Here is a 17,313-nt window from a genome sequence, read left to right as displayed (position 1 = left end):
TTACGTTGTGTGTTGGCGGCGGTCGACGAAATTGACGTTGGCGAAATTGGGCTTGACGAAGAAATCGAGAGCGGGCGCAGAAGTCGCTCCTACCGAAATCCAACGCGAAGCGAGTGGGCGCGGAAGTGGAATAACCTTTGGCCGAAGCTAACGCTCTGCCCAATCGGAGTGCGGCAAGTCCCTCTACTACCACGACATCCCGAAACGCAACATGAAGGGCGTATCCAAGTCTTCTGGACAACGCTCAATTAGTCGTCTGGTCTCATTGTTTTGTTTGTGGAAGGGAATTCTCCTCACACTTGCAGCCTTCTGTCCAGGCCCTGGGTACGACACATCCGGGCTTATACTGCTGGATGCAAGCGTGCAGCGTCACGGCCATTTCAATGTCTCTACACGCTTTGAGCGATTCGTGCTCAATCTGGTCCGATGGGACGCTTTGTACTTTGTAAAGTCAGCTGAGCGTGGGCTGATCCATGAACAAGCATGGGCGTTCAGCGGGGTGTACTCGCGTCTCCTCAGCATAGTAACGGGTCAATGTGAGTAAGAAGCGTCTACTGTTTCCGGAAGAGTGCTGATTGCCAGCAGTCGTGGGTGGGAGCGCAACGCCTCCGCTTCACTATTACGTGCTGGCTGGCATTATTGTTTCCAACGCTTGCCACCTCATCTCTGTGCTAGTGCTGCATCGTCTCCTGACCCTGGTTCTGGAACCGCATCGACAAAAGACGATCCCCTTTGTGGCGGCCGTTCTGCATGTCTTGACACCTGCATCTCTGTTCATGTGTGCGCCATATGCAGAGGCCGTGTTCTCTCTCCTGAACTTTACGGGTATGCTTCTATACGCCCAATCCAGGATCATAGCTAGAAGCACAACCTTTTCGATTCAAGAGGACATCCAAAAAGTCGGCGCTGGTCTCTTTTTCGCCGTTGCAACTCTTATGAGGAGCAATGGCTTGCTCAGTGGCACTATACTATTATACGATGTCGTGAGATATCTTTTTGCCCTCATGACTAACCAACGGAGCATTCATGACGTAAGAAGGATCCTTATTACTTGTATTTCGGGTGGCATGATAGCCATTGCCTTTATCGGGCCGCAGTATCTTGCATACACAGAGTTCTGCAATGGAGAGAGTGGCGCTGAAATCCGACCATGGTGCGAGAAACGCCTCCCAAGCATCTACTCATGGGTACAAAGCTATTACTGGTAAGTGACCTCCATGAGATGCTTACTCTTCTAACCTTTCTTCAGGAATGTGGGTCTTTTCCGGTACTGGACAGTATCGAATTTGCCCCTGTTTGCACTAGCAGCACCGATGCTATGGCTTCTGTTTACCTCTAGTGTTACCCTTCTCCGCAGCTGCGCCGGAGACCTGTTGCATAAAACCCGTGTTCATAGAACCAGCGTTACCCAGGATGCAGGTTCTGCCATATGCAAGCTACCTGAATTGGCACTCCCACAATTATTCCTGGCTGTCTCGGCTGTCACAACTTTTCATGTTCAGATTGTCAATCGCATTGCCTCGGGCTATCCTGTTTGGTACCTGATGATTGCAACATGGTTGGTAGACTCGCCGGGATTGTCTTCCACGAAGAGCCGTTCGTCGACGGCGCAATGGTTAGTTCGCGGTATGATTGTTTACTCACTAGTTCAGGGCATGCTTTATGCGAACTTTCTCCCGCCAGCTTAGGCTTTTAGATTAATGGTCTTGCTTAGTGAAAGATAGGGTTTACTGAAGTCAATCATAGTATTTTTTCTGATTAATTAATGAACCATAATGCAGCCTTGTGCAGCCTTGAAAGCTCTTTCAGTTGATGAAAACGGTCTTGGGTTGAGGTTTCACCCAGCAAGGTGAGCAAGATCAACATGCTGGGTCGTTGAACGTGCAGTCGAGGTGTAACGGGATTAACTCGTCGTTCCTGTCCTCCATACTGTATGCTGATAGATGAGTACCAGGACTCGATGAACGAGGATGTAACACAGCTTCGTAAACACGGTCGCGCAGATATTGGTGGCTATCAAAGCGTGTAATCTAGCCGTTGAGCGGTCGATTCTCCCCGCGTTTGGTGCGACACACTTTGCTGCCATCCAGTACGCCTATTCCAAGCCATATTTCTGGTACCGCCAAGACTCTGGACTAATGTGGCTTGGGCTACCAATGGAGTGTCAGCTGGTATGTGGGTTTCCCAGTGCTATGGTTCTGGATGTTCTGCCAGGCTCAGTGCTGCCATATATCTTTTACAAAGGCAGGTGGAGACGGCACCCTACAGCAAACGTCTAGTATCACAACTCGAAGCGAACGGTTGTCAGCAACACGGCCTGGGTTTTAAGTATCACACGGGCCTAGCGTTTGTGCAACAGTTCATGTACATCATCTTACTCCTGGATTCGTTAAGACGTGAGTTCCCCTATTTGTGGCTGTGGCGTGCCATGGCTGTCGTATTCAGCAGTGGCATCAACCTGTCTCTGCTTACTGTAGAGTGTACGCCTGGCAATCCACATAGTACCTGCATAAGCTGCAGGAGCCAAGTGCCTGGCGACGCCTCAGTTGACAGCCTAATCTCTAACCAAGCAAGAATACTACGTGGCGCTGTGGCCACAGGCTAGTCGGCTTGCCGCGCCATTGTTTATGACCAGCGCCCGACCGCCACTGGCGACACTGGAGCAGTACACCAACGCTCGAGTTCGGCATGTGTCGCTTGAGAGCAATACATCTCGAATGAGACTTGCAAGAAGGCGTCACTGGCACCGGACCAGCGCCAGGGAGTGGAGCAAGATGGGGATGTTTGGACTGATGAGGGCAAGACTCCAATAGCAGTAGTTCAGGTACCAGACTTGCAGTACAACGACACGAACATATAAATTCTGCTCTACTGCTCGACAATGGTGGTTGGGCATGCAGCATTGACTGTGAGCTATCTACAATCGCGATTGCCATTCAGAGCCAAGATGAAGTTGTCTACCTTTGCTACCCTCTTTGCTCTTTCGACGGCTTTAGCAGCCGTGCTGGAACCCAGACAACAATGCTCCATGTCGGACGCTTGTTACAGTGCCGTCTTTGGCGATGGCAGCTTCTCACGCGTTGTTCAGGCAGTGGAGGACTGTGAGGACTTTCTCACTACCAGCGTGATTTGGCACCCCATGTATGTGAATGCGCCTCTTGGAGATGTCTACTTGGGAACTCGGACTGATCATGTTTACTGCAGTATTACTCTTACGGTTCTCAGTCAGACCGTCTCAACGACGACTTCACCATGCCCACCCACTGTGCCCGTGACACCAAGCGAGGCACTGCCCCAGTCGACAGTGTCGCAGGGTAAACGACTTGTGGTGCGCCAGGCTCTCCCTACAGATTTCTCCACCACTACCGTATTTGGGCCGCGACCTTCGTATGCCACGCAGGCCTGTAACTCTGGGGCCTACTCGTCTGCCTGCTCATGTGCAAACATTACTACCGCCTTGGTGTCGTATCTTGGAACAGTAAGTAAGCTCGTAGATGTGGAGGGAGACTGGACAGAAAGGAAATATGTTTTGGAATGCTAAGTTGTTGCTAGGTTGTGACGAATACGGCCACGACTACGATTACTTCTTTTGTGACCACCAGGGCGTCTTGCCCGAGTATCTCTGTATCGCCTGTCTCATCTACTTCGGCTTCGTCGTCTTCAACATTGTCTAGTAGTAGCGCCGTGTCGAGTGTGGCTTCTTCTAGCAGCCCAAGCAGTTCATTATCTAGTTCGACCTTGTCGTCCTTGTCACAATCTAGCAGCAGCACCAGCAGCGCATTGTCGAGTTCAACGACATCCTCAACTGGATTAAGTAGTGCCTCTGTTAGCAGCACAGTCAGTACCTTGTCTAGTTCAGACACGTCTTCGAGTGAAAGCAGCAGCTCGTTGGTTAGCACATCATCTAGCGCGACAAGTAACTTTAGTAGCTCGAGTACTACGATAACGGGATCAAGCTCATCGTCTACAAGTCTGAGCAGTCTATCTAGCACTGGAAGCGAAGTTGGCTCGTCAACTACAGTGAGTAGCTTGGCGAGTAGCTCAGCGAGCAGTTTGAATGGCACATCGTCTGGCACAAGCGTGACAGCTACTAGCAGCGCATCTATATCGGCGGATAGCTCGTCTAGTAGCTTGAGTGGATCGTCTTCAGCCACAAGTGTGGCGTCCAGCACTGGCTCATCAACATCTCCCAGCAGTCTGTCCAGCAGTTCGTCCAGCAGTTCCAATGGGACAAGCGTGGTTCCGACCAGCAGCCCCTCGGCAACGTCGATCAGCTCGTCAGTTCTCTCGAGTAGTGCATCCAGCACTTTGAGCAGTTTTATCAGTACTTCGAGCAGTCCATCGGCTACTTCTGAGAGCTCTTCAGTGACTCCGAGTAGCTCGTCGTCATCGTCGATTGTGGCTACAAGCTCATCGAACAATACTACGTCATCAGCAACTGCTTCTATCAGCAGCGGTAGCGCAACTTCCTCTCAATCATCAAGCAGTAGTTCATTGTCGGATTCGGTTAGTAGTAGCTCAGGATCGTCGACGGTTGCGTCGGTTAGTTTGAGCAGCAGCAGTAGCAGCAGTGTGTCATCGTCGTCTCTTGTCTCATCCGTATCCAGTACGTCGGCGACGTCTTCAACGACAGCCACATCAACAAGCGCATCGACAAGCAGCGCAACGCCCAGCGGGCAACCGTGTGAGGGGCTTGGGGTGGAGCGGTGCGAGGGCGTGTGCCGGGACACGACGTTGGATGCACTGAACTGCGGGCGGTGCGGTAATGCGTGCACAAGTGGACGGCAATGCATCAACGGCGTATGTGCATCTCGGCCCTGCGACTCGACGTGCAACTTTGACCGACTGTGCGGGTCGGGCAGCGGGGGGTCGACAAGATGCATTTGCGCGACGACAATTGAGGGCAACGGAGTATGCTTTGACAAGAACCGGTACAGCTGCGGCGACGTCAACCTTGTCAGGTGCCAAAGAAGCGTGTTCGGGCCAGAGGGGTGTCCGATTGGGACGGTGTGTGTAAGGGACGTGTGCAATTGTGGCGCCGTGCCGGCAGCAGGCATTTGTGTGTCTACAAGCGGGTGTGGGGATTCGGGGACGAATGTCTTGGGCAGTCTGGTCAGGATTGGGGAGATGGAGAAGCGCAGGAGGGCGGCGAGGGGTGTGGGGGGCTAGGGCATGGCGGGGGAGGATGAAGAGGAGAAGGCATCGTGGGGAGGGGAGATGGTGAGTGCGTGGCGGTGGTGGTGGTGGTGAGTGTTGGTGGGGGTGCACGGGGTTTGTTAGGTGCTTGTTGCATAGTGATAGTGATGATAGCATACTCGGACATAAATGGAGGATGAATAAGTAAGGATAAGTAATATGTGCACACACATATATAGACAGGCGATGCAGGCAGGAACCAGGCAGCACAGGCGGGATCGGGCAGGTGCTAGGGACAAATAAGGCGTGTTGTTGTTGTTTTTATTGTTATTTGTTGTCGATGGGAATCGAAGCAGGTGGCCGAGGCATGAATTTGCACGTCGATAAGAGTTAGCGGAATGACGGTGGCATGCATGGGCGTTTGCTCCACGGGCTTGCAGGGCTTGCAGGACATGCTCTCCGCCTTAGCGCGGCGTTGCTGGGACGATTGCCCGCAATGTTTATCCACCAACTCGGCAGGGCATAGCCGGCCCATGCAGCCAGTGCAACCACAACCACATCCACACCCGCCAACACCATCAACACCACCACCATTTGTCTGCCATGTCTGCCCTTCTGCTGCCCTAGACCTGTTCACCCCGTTTCAAGTCCCCCCTCCCCTTCCTCTCCTTTTCTTGCCTTCTTCTTCTTCTTCTTGCCTGGAGCCTGACCTCAAGTCCGCGCCGGACATGGCTGCTGCTACCACCACCACTTCTGCCGCGGGTGCTGCTGCCGCACAACCACCAGCACCAACAACAACGGGCCATCGTCGTAATCGCTCCGCGGTCCTGCGATCTCTTATATCATCCAGGGGCCACAGGCGCTCGCCCACAGAAGGCTCTGCCATTCCATACACACCAGTGTCCGCTTCGCCGCCCTTCCTTCCCGCCCCCAGCCTCCAGCCACCACTTCTCCCGCCAGACCACCCTCACAGCGCCAACCAGTCGTCGCCCCGCAAGTCCAACGACACCCGCTCCACAAGCACCAAGAAGAGCCTGCACAAAAAGTCGCTCAGCTCCGTGTCGCTGCGCTCGCTGGCAAAGCGCGCCGACGACAAGCCCAAGGAAAAGAAGTCGTCCGACTTGAGGCGGTCACAGGACGAGCCAGAGAAATCCCCCCGCCCCAAGTCGTCGACCAATCTGGCCGCCATGTTTAGCAAGGCCAAATCCCGAGACCGCTCCCCCACCAAGGAATCGAGGGACAAAGAAAATACTGAGCCGTCCCGCGCCGCCTACGCCCCACCGCTTCCTTCTACTCCCATCTGGGCAGAGTTCAGCTCCCAGTCCGCCATGCCCACAGCCTCCAATGCCCCTCTGGACAGCCGTCCCCGCACCAGCACCGAGGGAGGCCTTGGCCGATTCCCCCCTGCCGACTACTCGCCCTCCAAGCAGCAGCGCAGCTTCTTCGAGTACGGCCAGCCTGCGGTGCGACCCCCCGCCACCAAACAGCGGCCCAAGTCCATGTTTGCCGCCAGCTCGTCCACCACCTCTCTACTCCTTGATACCTTTTCGCGCAAGAGGAGCAACGAGCGCATGCCCCTGTCCGACACACAGGGCAATGAAGGCCGCTTCAGAGACCCTTCTCCCAGCAAAAGCAAGTCCATAAGACCAGCGCTTGGTAGAGCTAGCACCGATAGTGGCAGCAAGGACTTCAGTGTTAAGCCCATGGCACCGCCCCCGCCCCCAGCCTCACCAAAGAAACAAAACAGGGTCATGGCCGCCGTCGCTGCCTTTAACGGCAAGGCTAAGCAGGCCGACGGTCCCCCAACCCCCACTGTCAAGCACGACCCCAAAGTCGTCGATGCCGAATTTGAAGAGGTTCTTGTAAGTTTTGTTGCTTCCTCGGCCTGCTCGTGTGCTCACCCCCACAGGAATCGCGAAACATCCCTACCCACCAACGTGCGCAGATGAGGACATTGAAGCTCGAGGTCAAGGCCGATTTTGTGCGCATGCACAAGCTCGACACTCCTCAAACTTCGCGCAGCTCGTCTGGCACCGCTTCCGCCGGCGAAACTACCAAGCCGGCAGCACAAAAGACGTCCAAGTCGCGGCACGGATCTCCCGTGGATGACGTTGATCCTGACGCACAAGCAGATCCGTCTGGCTACTCGACCAAGCGCGAGCGTCCGAGGAGCAGGACATTTACCTTCAACAGAAATGATTCACCGACCAAGAAGCAGAAAGGCGACTTGGGTGAGCGCAAGACGTCTGCCAAGACTGCAACCATCCCAAAGTCTCCCTCTATGCGGTCCTTGAGGTCTAACCATTCAGAACGTTCCGTGTCGAACGGTGCCAAGTCGGTCAAAGCTGACGAGTTTATTGCTTACTTGAAAAAGACACCAAAGCCCCAAAACGTCGAGGTTGGCAAACTGCACAAACTTCGCCTGCTCATTCGCAATGAGACAGTTGACTGGGTTGACAATTTCATCCAGGATGGTGGTATGACTGAGCTGGTGGGCCTCCTCCATCGCATCATGGAGATTGAATGGCGCGAGGATCACGAAGACACTCTGCTCCACGAGCTCCTTCGCTGCCTCAAAGGACTTTGCACCACTGCAACGGCCTTGAAGCAACTGAGAGAAATCTCCTCCACGCTCTATCCAGCTCTGCTTGCCATGCTCTTTGATGAGGAGCACAAAGGCCCGAGTGAGTTTACTACGCGTGAGCTCATCATCGAGATCATTTTCGCACACCTCTCTATGGCTCCAGAGGCCGAACTAGGAACTCGTGCTGCCGAACTGATGAAGTACCTCAAGGATCCCGTAAAGGAGAAGGAGACGTCGACAGTCCCCTTCATTCTTCAAATGCATCAGCCGCGTCCATACCAAGTTTGGTGCAAAGAGCTGTCTAATGTTACCAAAGAAGTCTTCTGGATATTCATTCATCATTTGAACGTAGTTCCGGTTCCACCAAGGCCAACAGAGGGCAAGTCTTATGCCAAGACTCACTTCCCAGGCCAGCGGGCTATTGTGCCAGCGGCGCCCTATGTCGGTGGTGTAGAATGGGACGCTACCAATTACCTCGCGACTCACGTTGACCTCCTTAATGGCATCATTGCTTCCATACCCACCCGCTCTGCTCGCAACCAATTCCGTCAGGAGCTCAAGGTTTCTGGATTCGAAAAGGTCATGGGCCATCTCCGTGCTTGCAACCCCAAGTACTATGGTGCAGTCCACGACAGCGTCAAAGTATGGATTGGGGCTGCCCTTGAGGATGACTGGGATGTCAAGACTGTGCGCATGGGTGCCGACGAAAGCAAGACCAGTGTTAGCCCTCTCAAACAGAGTCCCAAGAAGAAGGTTGAGGCCCCACCTCAGCTTCAGGCGCCCCCCAAAATGGACATTGGCCTTGGTCTTGGACTAGGTTTTGACAGGGAAATTTCCATCGGTCACTCGAAGAAGGTCGTTGACGACGACTGGATCTGATGTGTTTGATCAGTATTTGACGTTGAAAAACGTCTGCATTTCGATTGTGCTGAAATTGCGCAATCACTTCCTGGCCATATCCGGTCTTGGATAAAATGATCAGCATATCTTTTTCAGGTTTGTGGTACAGCAACCGTTACGACCCCCTTGAGCCCACGAACGTCAAGACCATGTCCAGCCAAGGCGCAACAAAACATTATGGGCGCACATTTATTACGGAGTCTTTGTTGGTTTCCCTTTTCCCGCGGACTTTGCATCGGCGCCATGGAGCTTTCTACTCACTCGCCTCATCTCAACATCTGCATTCCTTCTCAAGGCGTTGTTCCCTCGTTCTCCGCGGCTTTCCCCTCTTGCTTACTTTGGACCTGGAGCAACAAAACGCCTCCATTTACGACTTCCTTCTTTCTCTCTCTCTGTGTACCTCTTCACATCTCAATGTCTCTCTCTATCCATCACTTGTTTAGCAATGAAAAACACGACCTTGACGACCCGAGACGGCTGGTGTTTTTTATTTTATTTACCCTTTCTCCTGGGCCTTTTTTTTTAACTTTTATTTTCTCAATGTACCTTTTTGTGTCTTGCTTTTCATTCGTAATAGGATGAGCAAAGGGGTTAGGGTAAATAAAGTCTGCACTACACGAGATGAATTTGAAAGCAATTGAACAAACACTGTAGTGGAGTGCCATGACGTGCTTGCTTGTTTGTGGTTGTCAGTGAGCCATGCCCCTTGGACGGCGTAACTGATGATTGTCAAATTAGACATGTGTTGAATATCGGCACGGTAAGAATGAAAAGAGCCACCTAACAGACATTGCAAGACTTCACGGGGTACCCAATGAGGAGCGTAAAAGTAAGACAAAGAGATAATCCAAACAGGATATCATGAGGGGGCATCTATTCAACCACCGTTATTTACGCCCTATACCTTAATGTTTCCAACCGCTAACCCTCCTACTTTACATGAAAAAAAAACACCCCCCCCCCTACAATCCAACAGGGAAACCCAGAAGTCTAATCTGAGTTACAAATAGCCTACCCTGCATAACCCATGCCGCTAAACATTAGATGGTGCCAACGAGGAAGGGAACCAAAAAAAGAAAAGAAAAGAAAAGGAAAAAAAGGCAAGCGACTAGAAGGGCATCCAGAAGCCCCCCAAACATAAATCACGCCTTCTTCTTGCCCTTTCTCCTCGCCTTATTTTTCCCCACCTCCACACTCGCCCCCTCGACCTCACCCTCTTCCAGCCCCAACACCTCATTCGCCTCCATCTCCCTCAACTTCTCCTGCCCACTAATGAAAAAACTCAAGTCGCGATTCTGCTCCTCGAGGTCCGCTTTTTGTGTCTCCAATTCAGCAACGCGCTGTTCTGCCTCTTGGGCTTTAAGTTCCAGATGCTTGATGCGTGCCATGAGGGACTCATTGACAATCTGCTCTTCCTTGTACTGCTTTGTGAGTTTGCGGGCGAAATCGGATGCTTGGGCAGCTTTTTGGGCGTTGCGGGCGGATTCCTTGGTTAGGGAGGCGATGGTGGCAGTTGCGTTTGCGTGCTCGGTGGAAAGTTGGTCGAGTTTTTGGGAGAGAGCGGCTACGCTGCGAGTTGCTTCGTCGGCTGAGCTGGCGGCTTTGGCGGCTTTGTCGACGGCGCGCTCGAGTTGCTCTTCAAAGTATGCGCGTTGCGATTCGAGTTGCGAGGTCAGGAGGTAGGCGTACTCCATGCCCATGTTGTCTAGCTTCTCGCGCGGGACTGTGTCGTTAGAGTAGCCTGTCATACCGGGCGCGCTGAATGACTGGTTTGAAGCGGGCATGTCTACAAGTTTGCCATCGGCTTTGTTTTGTATGAGACGATGAACGTATCCGTCGCCTGCATAGTCCCAGACATGCTGCGTCACTACGTCCATGGCATACGTATGGCTTGTAGCCTCGTAATGTGCGAATGCGTGCGCCGAATCATAGCGGCCACATCCTATGTTACCGCAGATGAGACAGATCCAGAGGTTTTGTGTAGATCCGCAGACGCTACATTCGTTATCTGGACTGTCGCCATCAGCGCTGTGGTGTGAGGTAAAGGCGTCGTTTTGTGTATATCGACAGACGGGACAGCCTGAGCCTCGCCATTTCTCAAGGCAGGCACAATGAAAGACGTGCTGGCAGAGTATCGTGAGTAGGCCCGTCGTTTCGTCCATTCTCTCCAAACAGACAGGACATGTCGGTAGCTCTACTAGAGCCGGTGTAGGCGGAGCGTGTGGCTTTGCAGTGAGTGATGATGCTATTGACGGGCCATCGACTGGCGAGGAGACAGTAGTCGCTGGCGGAAGAGGAGCTGTGGGCTGCTTTGTTGCAGCGGGTGCGAAGGGATCGTTCGTCAGGTCCGGGTACGAAGTCGGGTCACGGTTTGAATCGCCATTTTGGAAGTTGATCGACTTGACAAAGACGACATGACAGTATTCCGGCTGGGTATGGTTAGCACTTACAATGATATAGATTTGCCCGGCTATTATCATCATCTCACCTCCATGCTGTTAAAAGGCTTGCCGTCCCACTCTTTCCTCCACTCGCGCGCCCTCTTTGCCTCGCGAAATTTCATGAGCACCATGTACTTGTTGGCTCTGCTTGTCCTAATCAGTCTGAAATGTGAGACGTGCTCCCTTGTCTGCTCCCCCATGAAGCCCAAAAAGTCCGACGGTGTCATATATGAAGGAACCGCCAGTATACACAGCGTTGTGCAGTCTTCCTCATTGAAGGTCTTGTCCCCTCGGTCCACTTCATCGTACAAGCCTGGTGTCTCCTGCCCATCCCGATACAGATGCACAACCCCCCAGCCGACTTCTGTATCCTTCAGGTCAGAGGGTATGAATTTACCCTTGGTCGCTAAACCGCCAGTATTGGGCGCATGCGAAGGGTGCTTAAGGGACTTTGCGCGAGATGGGGCGAGCTCAGTGTCATCGGCCTGGTTCATGTCGATGCTGAGAATGGAGATGATATCGAAGCGCCAGTCCCTGTGTGCAAAGCTCTGCGTCCGTCGGTGCGCAGGTCTCTTTGGGGGTTTGATGACGGGAACGGGGCTGTCGTGGTGATCCGAGAAAGATGGCCGGGTGCGCTGGCTGAGTCGGCGAGAAGTAGTCCGTTGCTCACGAGAGGTGGAGGGACCGCTGTGTGTGCGCGACGAAGGCGATGATGGCAAAGGAAAAGAACCCCAGGAAGCCCTTTGATGCACCGGGAGCTCCGAATGAAAAATGTCAGTCTGCGGTGGTGGGGTAAACGTCTTGTCCGGCGATGAGCGCGAGGGGTAAAGCTCGAAGGTAAGGTGAAAGAAATAGGTCGGCATCACAGTTTTTTGACTGAAGTCTGCATTTCGGATGTGCTGTCACGGCGAGTAGCTGGCACGATTCTGCAGCGGCTTGACACGCGACCGGATTGTTTGCGACCTGAGCTACATGTATGAAAATATGTATGTACAGATGTATGTATATATAAATGGCTGCAGTTGCGGCGGCAGCGGGCTAGTAGCGCGTCATCGCGCTTGGACTAAAAGCAGCATGCCGACCATCGGTATCAGCTATCCCCAACACCCTTCGTTCCTTGGGATAGCTGAATACCTCACGAGCAGTACAAGGCACAAGGACTTGATAATTAAACTGATGTATTTGACATGGTTCTGTGCCCGTACAAGCCACAGGCCCCGTCGTGATCCTCATGTCGCTGGTAAACCCTAAGACCCCGCCAAATGCGGACCGTAACTATCAATGTCGAAAACGCCCTAGCTATGCATATGTAACAAACAAAACGCCCATACTCCTGCATGTGTGCATGTGCAAGCATGTTTGCCCACACCTTGCTGTGCGCCAAAAGAACCGGTCAAGGCTATGCCTACACTAGTCCATGCCACATTACCACCTGAAATAATAAAACTCGGATGCCGTGTCATCAATTCGTTCGCCAAAGTGCGGTTCTGGGTATCGCTTTTGTACAAGTGGAAACATTCGCGCCAGCCCCAAATGATATGCTGTTTGTGTCTGTGTTTCGTGTCTAAGCCTAGGCCTGCTCTGCATCCATAGGCTCGGTATCAGTGACATCTTCAATCTCATGGCCCTTGGAATTAACAACAATGCGCCGTCCTCGCTGTTCAGCGGGAACACCGTCGCGTGAAGCGCCAAAATCAAGAACCTGTTGCAACGTTAGCCGGAAGAGAAGAAACCAACCACTGTGTCTGCTTACCTCGATATATGTCATGCTATTGCGCTGAACAGCAGCGACACAACGCCGCTCGTTAAACTTGACCTGCCACACGCCGCTCAGATCGGTCAACAAATCCTTAACAAACTCTCCCGTCTTGACATTCCACATCTTTAGAGTGCGGTCAGAGCCAGATATGACCTTTTGCCCGTCGTGTTGGAAACAGGTAATGGCACCGGTGTGAGCACAAAGTCGACTCTTGCACTGCCCATTCTCAGGATCCCAAATGCGAAGAGTGGAGTCAGCAGCCGCAGACACCAAGCGCCCATGGCTCAGGTCGAGGAGACCAACCAGAGAGGTATGTCCCTCAAGCGTGAATATGCAAGCACCAGTCTCCAAAGACCAGACCTTAACCATGTTATCCATGGAGCCGCTGATGCAGCGATTTCGAGCATGGTCAAGAACAACGCTGTAGACCTTTTGTGAATGACCCTGAAGACGCTGGAGGACTTCTCCGGTCGAAATTCTCCACACTCGAACAGTACAATCGTAGCTACCGCTCACCAGAGTATCCCCATGGGCAGCAATGGCGCGCACCGAATGATGGTGCCCAGTCAAAGCGCGTATAAAGTAAGGGTTATCATGGTCGTTTGCAGATGCTCCAGTTTGCATAACGCTCCGATCACCCGGCTTGGGAAGCTTCCATACACGAAGCGTTGAATCGCGTGAACCAGTGATGATGAGCTCCTCCTTTGGCATCATGATGGGTTGACCATCGATGGTCTCGCCGATATGCGTTGGCTTGAGGATCACCAAGCATCGGACGGTCGATGTGTGACCCTGGAATACGTGTGTGCACTCTCCCTTGTCGATGTCCCATACGCGCACTGAGCGATCGGTAGAGCCTGACACCAGTGTGTTGCCTTCATACTGAAGGGCCCATACGCCACCTTCATGCCCCTCGAGACGGTTACGCAGTGCTCCTGTCTTAGTGTCGTAAACATTAATGTTTGTATCGTCACTGCCAGTGAGTATCTTGTCCGTATCAAACTGTAAGCAGGTCACAACGTGACGTTGATGCGCACGGAAGGCAATGTGTTTTGGCTTAGTTTCCTCGGCCATCCAGCTCTTGCGTATAAGATGATGCCTTTGGTACAAGGATTTGAAGAGATGCATAGCGCGCAGACTCGGTAAGCCCACATTGGGATCCGAGATGGCAGCTTCTGCACGCTTGGCGAAAGCGTGCGGTCCTTCATGGAGATCGGCGGGACGCAAATACAATGCAGTCTGTGTTTTATTCGAGGATCGATTCTTGCGTTGCTTCTTGCCGCTGCCGCTGCCGTGTTTGCTAGTAGCTTTCCTCTTTTGACGCGTTGATGAGGATCGGGTCACTGCACCTTCTTGGTCTTGCAGGCCACCGGGCAAACTTGAGCTCGGAAAGCCTGAAAAGCCTTCGTTATCGGACCGGGAAGTGATCGACTGGGCCCTTAGGTCACGCTCATAGCTATCAGCCGAGTGGGGATATTGCCATCCCCAGCCTTCCTGCACAGCTCGTTCCAGCTCGCCGTGCGGCAACCTGTAACCGTCTCTGTCAAGCAGATCCTTCCAGGCAGACTCATGAGTGTCAATTAGCTTTCGCCAGTACTTTGATACCCGTGCGGCGCTGCACATGCTCTTGACGTCCAGATAACCAATTATCTCTAGGCTCAGCTCAGTAGGGAGTGAGGCAATAAAGTCACGTTTGAGAGCCGGGTTCACTACATCTGCAACAAAGTGCAAAGTCGGTTTTTTGCATCGACGGAGCATTTGATAAAGAACGTACGACTTCATCTGTTCGGGCAGAGCATCAAATGAGTTGAGCATGTTTGGTATATCCATGATGGAAGGAGTCGGTAGTTGGGTATTGGAGTCATCGTGGGGGAAAAGAGGAAAGTCGCCTGGGCGTGAATTGCTAAACTCGCCCTGGGAAAGATCGAGCGCGGAGAGTTCGCTCGCATCGTAGTCCATGTCCATGGCCGAAAATGACGAGCCATTGCTGTTTTGTTGGGCAAGGTTTGCGGCAGCCGTGATGGGCGATAGACTGGGGCTCGGCAAGCTGGCATCCTGTACAGAATTCGTGTCGAGAGGGGCAAGTCGTGAGGCGGAGAAGGAACCATGTTCAGTAAAAGGTCCAACCGGTTCCAGGTCAGACTCGGCTATTGGGGGAGTAGCAGCAACGCCAGGACCGTCAACCACTCCTGTAGGGAACGAATGCTCTGGAGAGTGTTCGCGCTGGTTGGAATGACTGCCTTCGGGCTGTGCAGATGCAACAAAAGCCTCTCGGAGATGCCGCCTAGACGGCGTTCTGCCCAATCCGAGTTGCTGCGATGTCGCTCGTGCGCTGGGCTTGGGGAACGGGCTAGGTCGGGTTTTTGGTAGACGGGATGCGCCCATCTCCCCTTTATTTGTTTCAGGCGTAGCTGGACACGAACCCTCGGTATCTTCTGGTGCACTGTTGTGGGCCATTTGTGTAGGGTCAGTTCCCTTGTCGCGCTCTAACCTGGGTTTTTTGCTTTGACGATGCATACCAACCAACTCGACAGCCTTGGTTATTGATGGAGGTGGGGGTGATTCGTCTGCATTGTCTCGTTTTCGGCGAGCCGACACGGAGCGTAGTCCTTGGTGTGCTCGAATCTTGGGACGCGTCGTGCGGTTGGGTGTGGCGAAGACTGGAGATCCATTGAAAGATTCGACTTTCTGAACTTTTCCCTTTGATCGGAGGGCTTCCTGGAGCGATCTCTGCTGCAAGTAAAGGGTCAGTTACGAACACGGTGACTAAGGAAATGGTGACGTGCGCAGCTGTAACGCGAAAGGCGTCGGCTACATGCATGTCCCTGGAATTGTCGAAGGCGTACCTCTCGCACCCGCTCCGATGCAGCGTCTGCTTCCTCAAAGCAAGCCAGCTCGCCTCCAGATTCAAAGTAGAACTTGCGTATCGACTCCGGTGCTTGGACGTGGGCCAGTGGGTAGTCTTTCGGGTCTCGCTCGGCCAGGCTTCCGGGGGCGTTTACACAGAGGGGCGGGAAAGTGGTGGTTGTGGTATACGTGGTTGTGACTACTGTGGTCTTTGTCGCTGGGGCGAGCGAGAACTGTGCCATGGTGGTGTAGGGATCTGGGGTTTCGTGGTGCACCGTCTTGGACACGCCATCAGCACTGGGGCCGGAGTCATTCGAGGCAGAGGCCATGTTGCAAGACGGCGACGGGCTTTAGCGATAGAGCTGCTGCGCGTCGTCGTCGTTCTGCGCGAGGGGGGATCCGCAGTGGGGCAGGAGCAGGGTTTGGGTGGCTGATAGGCAGCCTTGGTAGCGGTAGTGGAGAAGGAGGAGGAGGAGGTGGTGGTGGTGGTGACGGTGGTGATAGACGTGCGGGAACCAAAGCACGCGATGGATCGAGGACGAGCAGCAAGACGCGGGAGAGAAACAGCGGGGTCAGTAATCGAGCATGTCGCCAACCGTGACCGGGACGCGGACTGGGTCGGGGCGATGATGTGTGGTGATTTGTGGTGGGTGTTGGCAGGCGTGTTGCCGCTGGCCGAGGCGAGATGGGATGGCCGGCAGAGTCGAGGTGTGCGGCGGGAGCTCGAGAGCGGAAACGGGCCACGTAGCAGCGAGAGGGGAACAGCGAGAGAAGAGTCTCGTATGGCTCAGAGGAGGGGATTGGGTGTTGTGGGCTGGCACGGTGGTGGGGTTTATGGAGAGTAGACGAGCGAGCAAAGGCATGAGCACTTGCAGGGCGGGCTGGTCTAGCTCGGCCTAATCCTAATCTTGACTTCCCGCCATGTCAATTTGGTGCCGCATCACCTCACGGTAAGTAGATGCATATGTAGTATTGGCACCATGCACCAGACCAGCACCACCGCGCCTTTGATTGCACTGCCTGTCCAGCCTGCACATGGTTGCATGCACCAGTCAGGCCCAGCTGTCCTTGTTCGCAGCGCGTGCCCTCATGTTTGGCCTGTTCCCGAGCCATGGTCTCCGAGGCGCACACCTCTTCTGTCTCGTGTGCATCCTGACGCCATTTGGCCAACTGCGCAGCCGCGGCAAGAGAGAGAGAGAAGAAAAAAAATTCCCTCCAGACGCCGGTCTCGATGTGTTGTCCGAATAAGACACGCGTGAAGCAAGCACGGCCACAAGAGGCCGCCACGCCGCACGTGGAGTGTCACGGGAGGAGTCGAGCAGCGGCGGCGAGTCGAGAATAGCAGGCAACCCCAAGTCAATCATGCCCCGATGCATCTACTCACTTGAGCTTTTGCTTCAAGACGCTGCTTGTTCAACGCTGGGCACCGAGTGCTGTTTCATGACTTGTGTCCAATCCGCCATTGGTAATCATCTCATCATTATCATCATCATCATCATTGCCATTGTCAGCATCATGGCTCGCTGCGTGAAGATGGCACAGCTGATGTCTGGAGCCGTCTTCGCATTCCTGCCGGGGGCCACTTGATCCAGCACGGCCGTGGGGGAAGCTGTGCCGGGAACAAGACGTCATGCTCTACCTCCGTA

At 53.6% G+C, this 17,313-nt stretch overlaps 8 protein-coding genes across 8 annotated transcripts; 4 read left to right on the top strand and 4 right to left on the bottom strand.

The window, feature by feature from the left end:
• Positions 1-211: 211 nt before the first annotated feature.
• COCMIDRAFT_36460 (glycosyltransferase family 76 protein) lies at positions 212-1,688 on the top strand (the record flags this gene model as incomplete). Its single annotated transcript, XM_007689434.1, has 3 exons — positions 212-530; positions 583-1,204; positions 1,250-1,688. The coding sequence occupies 3 exons, from the start codon at positions 212-214 to the stop codon at positions 1,686-1,688; spliced, it is 1,380 nt and encodes a 459-aa protein (XP_007687624.1).
• Positions 1,689-2,947: 1,259 nt separating this feature from the next.
• On the top strand, positions 2,948-3,541 carry COCMIDRAFT_94368 (uncharacterized protein; the record flags this gene model as incomplete). Its single annotated transcript, XM_007689450.1, has 1 exon — positions 2,948-3,541. The coding sequence occupies one exon, from the start codon at positions 2,948-2,950 to the stop codon at positions 3,539-3,541; it is 594 nt and encodes a 197-aa protein (XP_007687640.1).
• Positions 3,542-3,548: 7 nt separating this feature from the next.
• COCMIDRAFT_36459 (uncharacterized protein) lies at positions 3,549-5,369 on the bottom strand (the record flags this gene model as incomplete). Its single annotated transcript, XM_007689433.1, has 3 exons — positions 3,549-4,469; positions 4,533-5,165; positions 5,316-5,369. The coding sequence occupies 3 exons, from the start codon at positions 5,367-5,369 to the stop codon at positions 3,549-3,551; spliced, it is 1,608 nt and encodes a 535-aa protein (XP_007687623.1).
• Positions 5,370-5,864: 495 nt separating this feature from the next.
• On the top strand, positions 5,865-8,599 carry COCMIDRAFT_36458 (uncharacterized protein; the record flags this gene model as incomplete). Its single annotated transcript, XM_007689432.1, has 2 exons — positions 5,865-6,998; positions 7,046-8,599. The coding sequence occupies 2 exons, from the start codon at positions 5,865-5,867 to the stop codon at positions 8,597-8,599; spliced, it is 2,688 nt and encodes an 895-aa protein (XP_007687622.1).
• A 247-nt stretch (positions 8,600-8,846) lies between these two features.
• COCMIDRAFT_94394 (uncharacterized protein) lies at positions 8,847-9,146 on the top strand (the record flags this gene model as incomplete). Its single annotated transcript, XM_007689449.1, has 1 exon — positions 8,847-9,146. A coding segment is annotated over one exon (300 nt), but the record flags the coding sequence as incomplete, so codon positions are not given.
• A 616-nt stretch (positions 9,147-9,762) lies between these two features.
• COCMIDRAFT_4988 (uncharacterized protein) lies at positions 9,763-11,924 on the bottom strand (the record flags this gene model as incomplete). Its single annotated transcript, XM_007689415.1, has 2 exons — positions 9,763-11,049; positions 11,109-11,924. The coding sequence occupies 2 exons, from the start codon at positions 11,922-11,924 to the stop codon at positions 9,763-9,765; spliced, it is 2,103 nt and encodes a 700-aa protein (XP_007687605.1).
• A 707-nt stretch (positions 11,925-12,631) lies between these two features.
• Positions 12,632-15,996, bottom strand: COCMIDRAFT_94321 (uncharacterized protein; the record flags this gene model as incomplete). Its single annotated transcript, XM_007689448.1, has 3 exons — positions 12,632-12,763; positions 12,815-15,553; positions 15,667-15,996. 3 exons carry the CDS (start codon positions 15,994-15,996, stop codon positions 12,632-12,634), a joined length of 3,201 nt encoding a protein of 1,066 aa, XP_007687638.1.
• A 573-nt stretch (positions 15,997-16,569) lies between these two features.
• COCMIDRAFT_36455 (uncharacterized protein) lies at positions 16,570-17,043 on the bottom strand (the record flags this gene model as incomplete). Its single annotated transcript, XM_007689431.1, has 2 exons — positions 16,570-16,696; positions 16,889-17,043. 2 exons carry the CDS (start codon positions 17,041-17,043, stop codon positions 16,570-16,572), a joined length of 282 nt encoding a protein of 93 aa, XP_007687621.1.
• Positions 17,044-17,313: the final 270 nt, after the last annotated feature.

Source organism: Bipolaris oryzae (assembly GCF_000523455.1).
Source record: "Bipolaris oryzae ATCC 44560 unplaced genomic scaffold scaffold_58, whole genome shotgun sequence".
Lineage (NCBI taxonomy): Eukaryota > Fungi > Ascomycota > Dothideomycetes > Pleosporales > Pleosporaceae > Bipolaris > Bipolaris oryzae.
The sequence above is the reverse complement of the archived record's forward strand: the minus strand, read 5'-3'. Positions and strand labels throughout refer to the sequence as shown.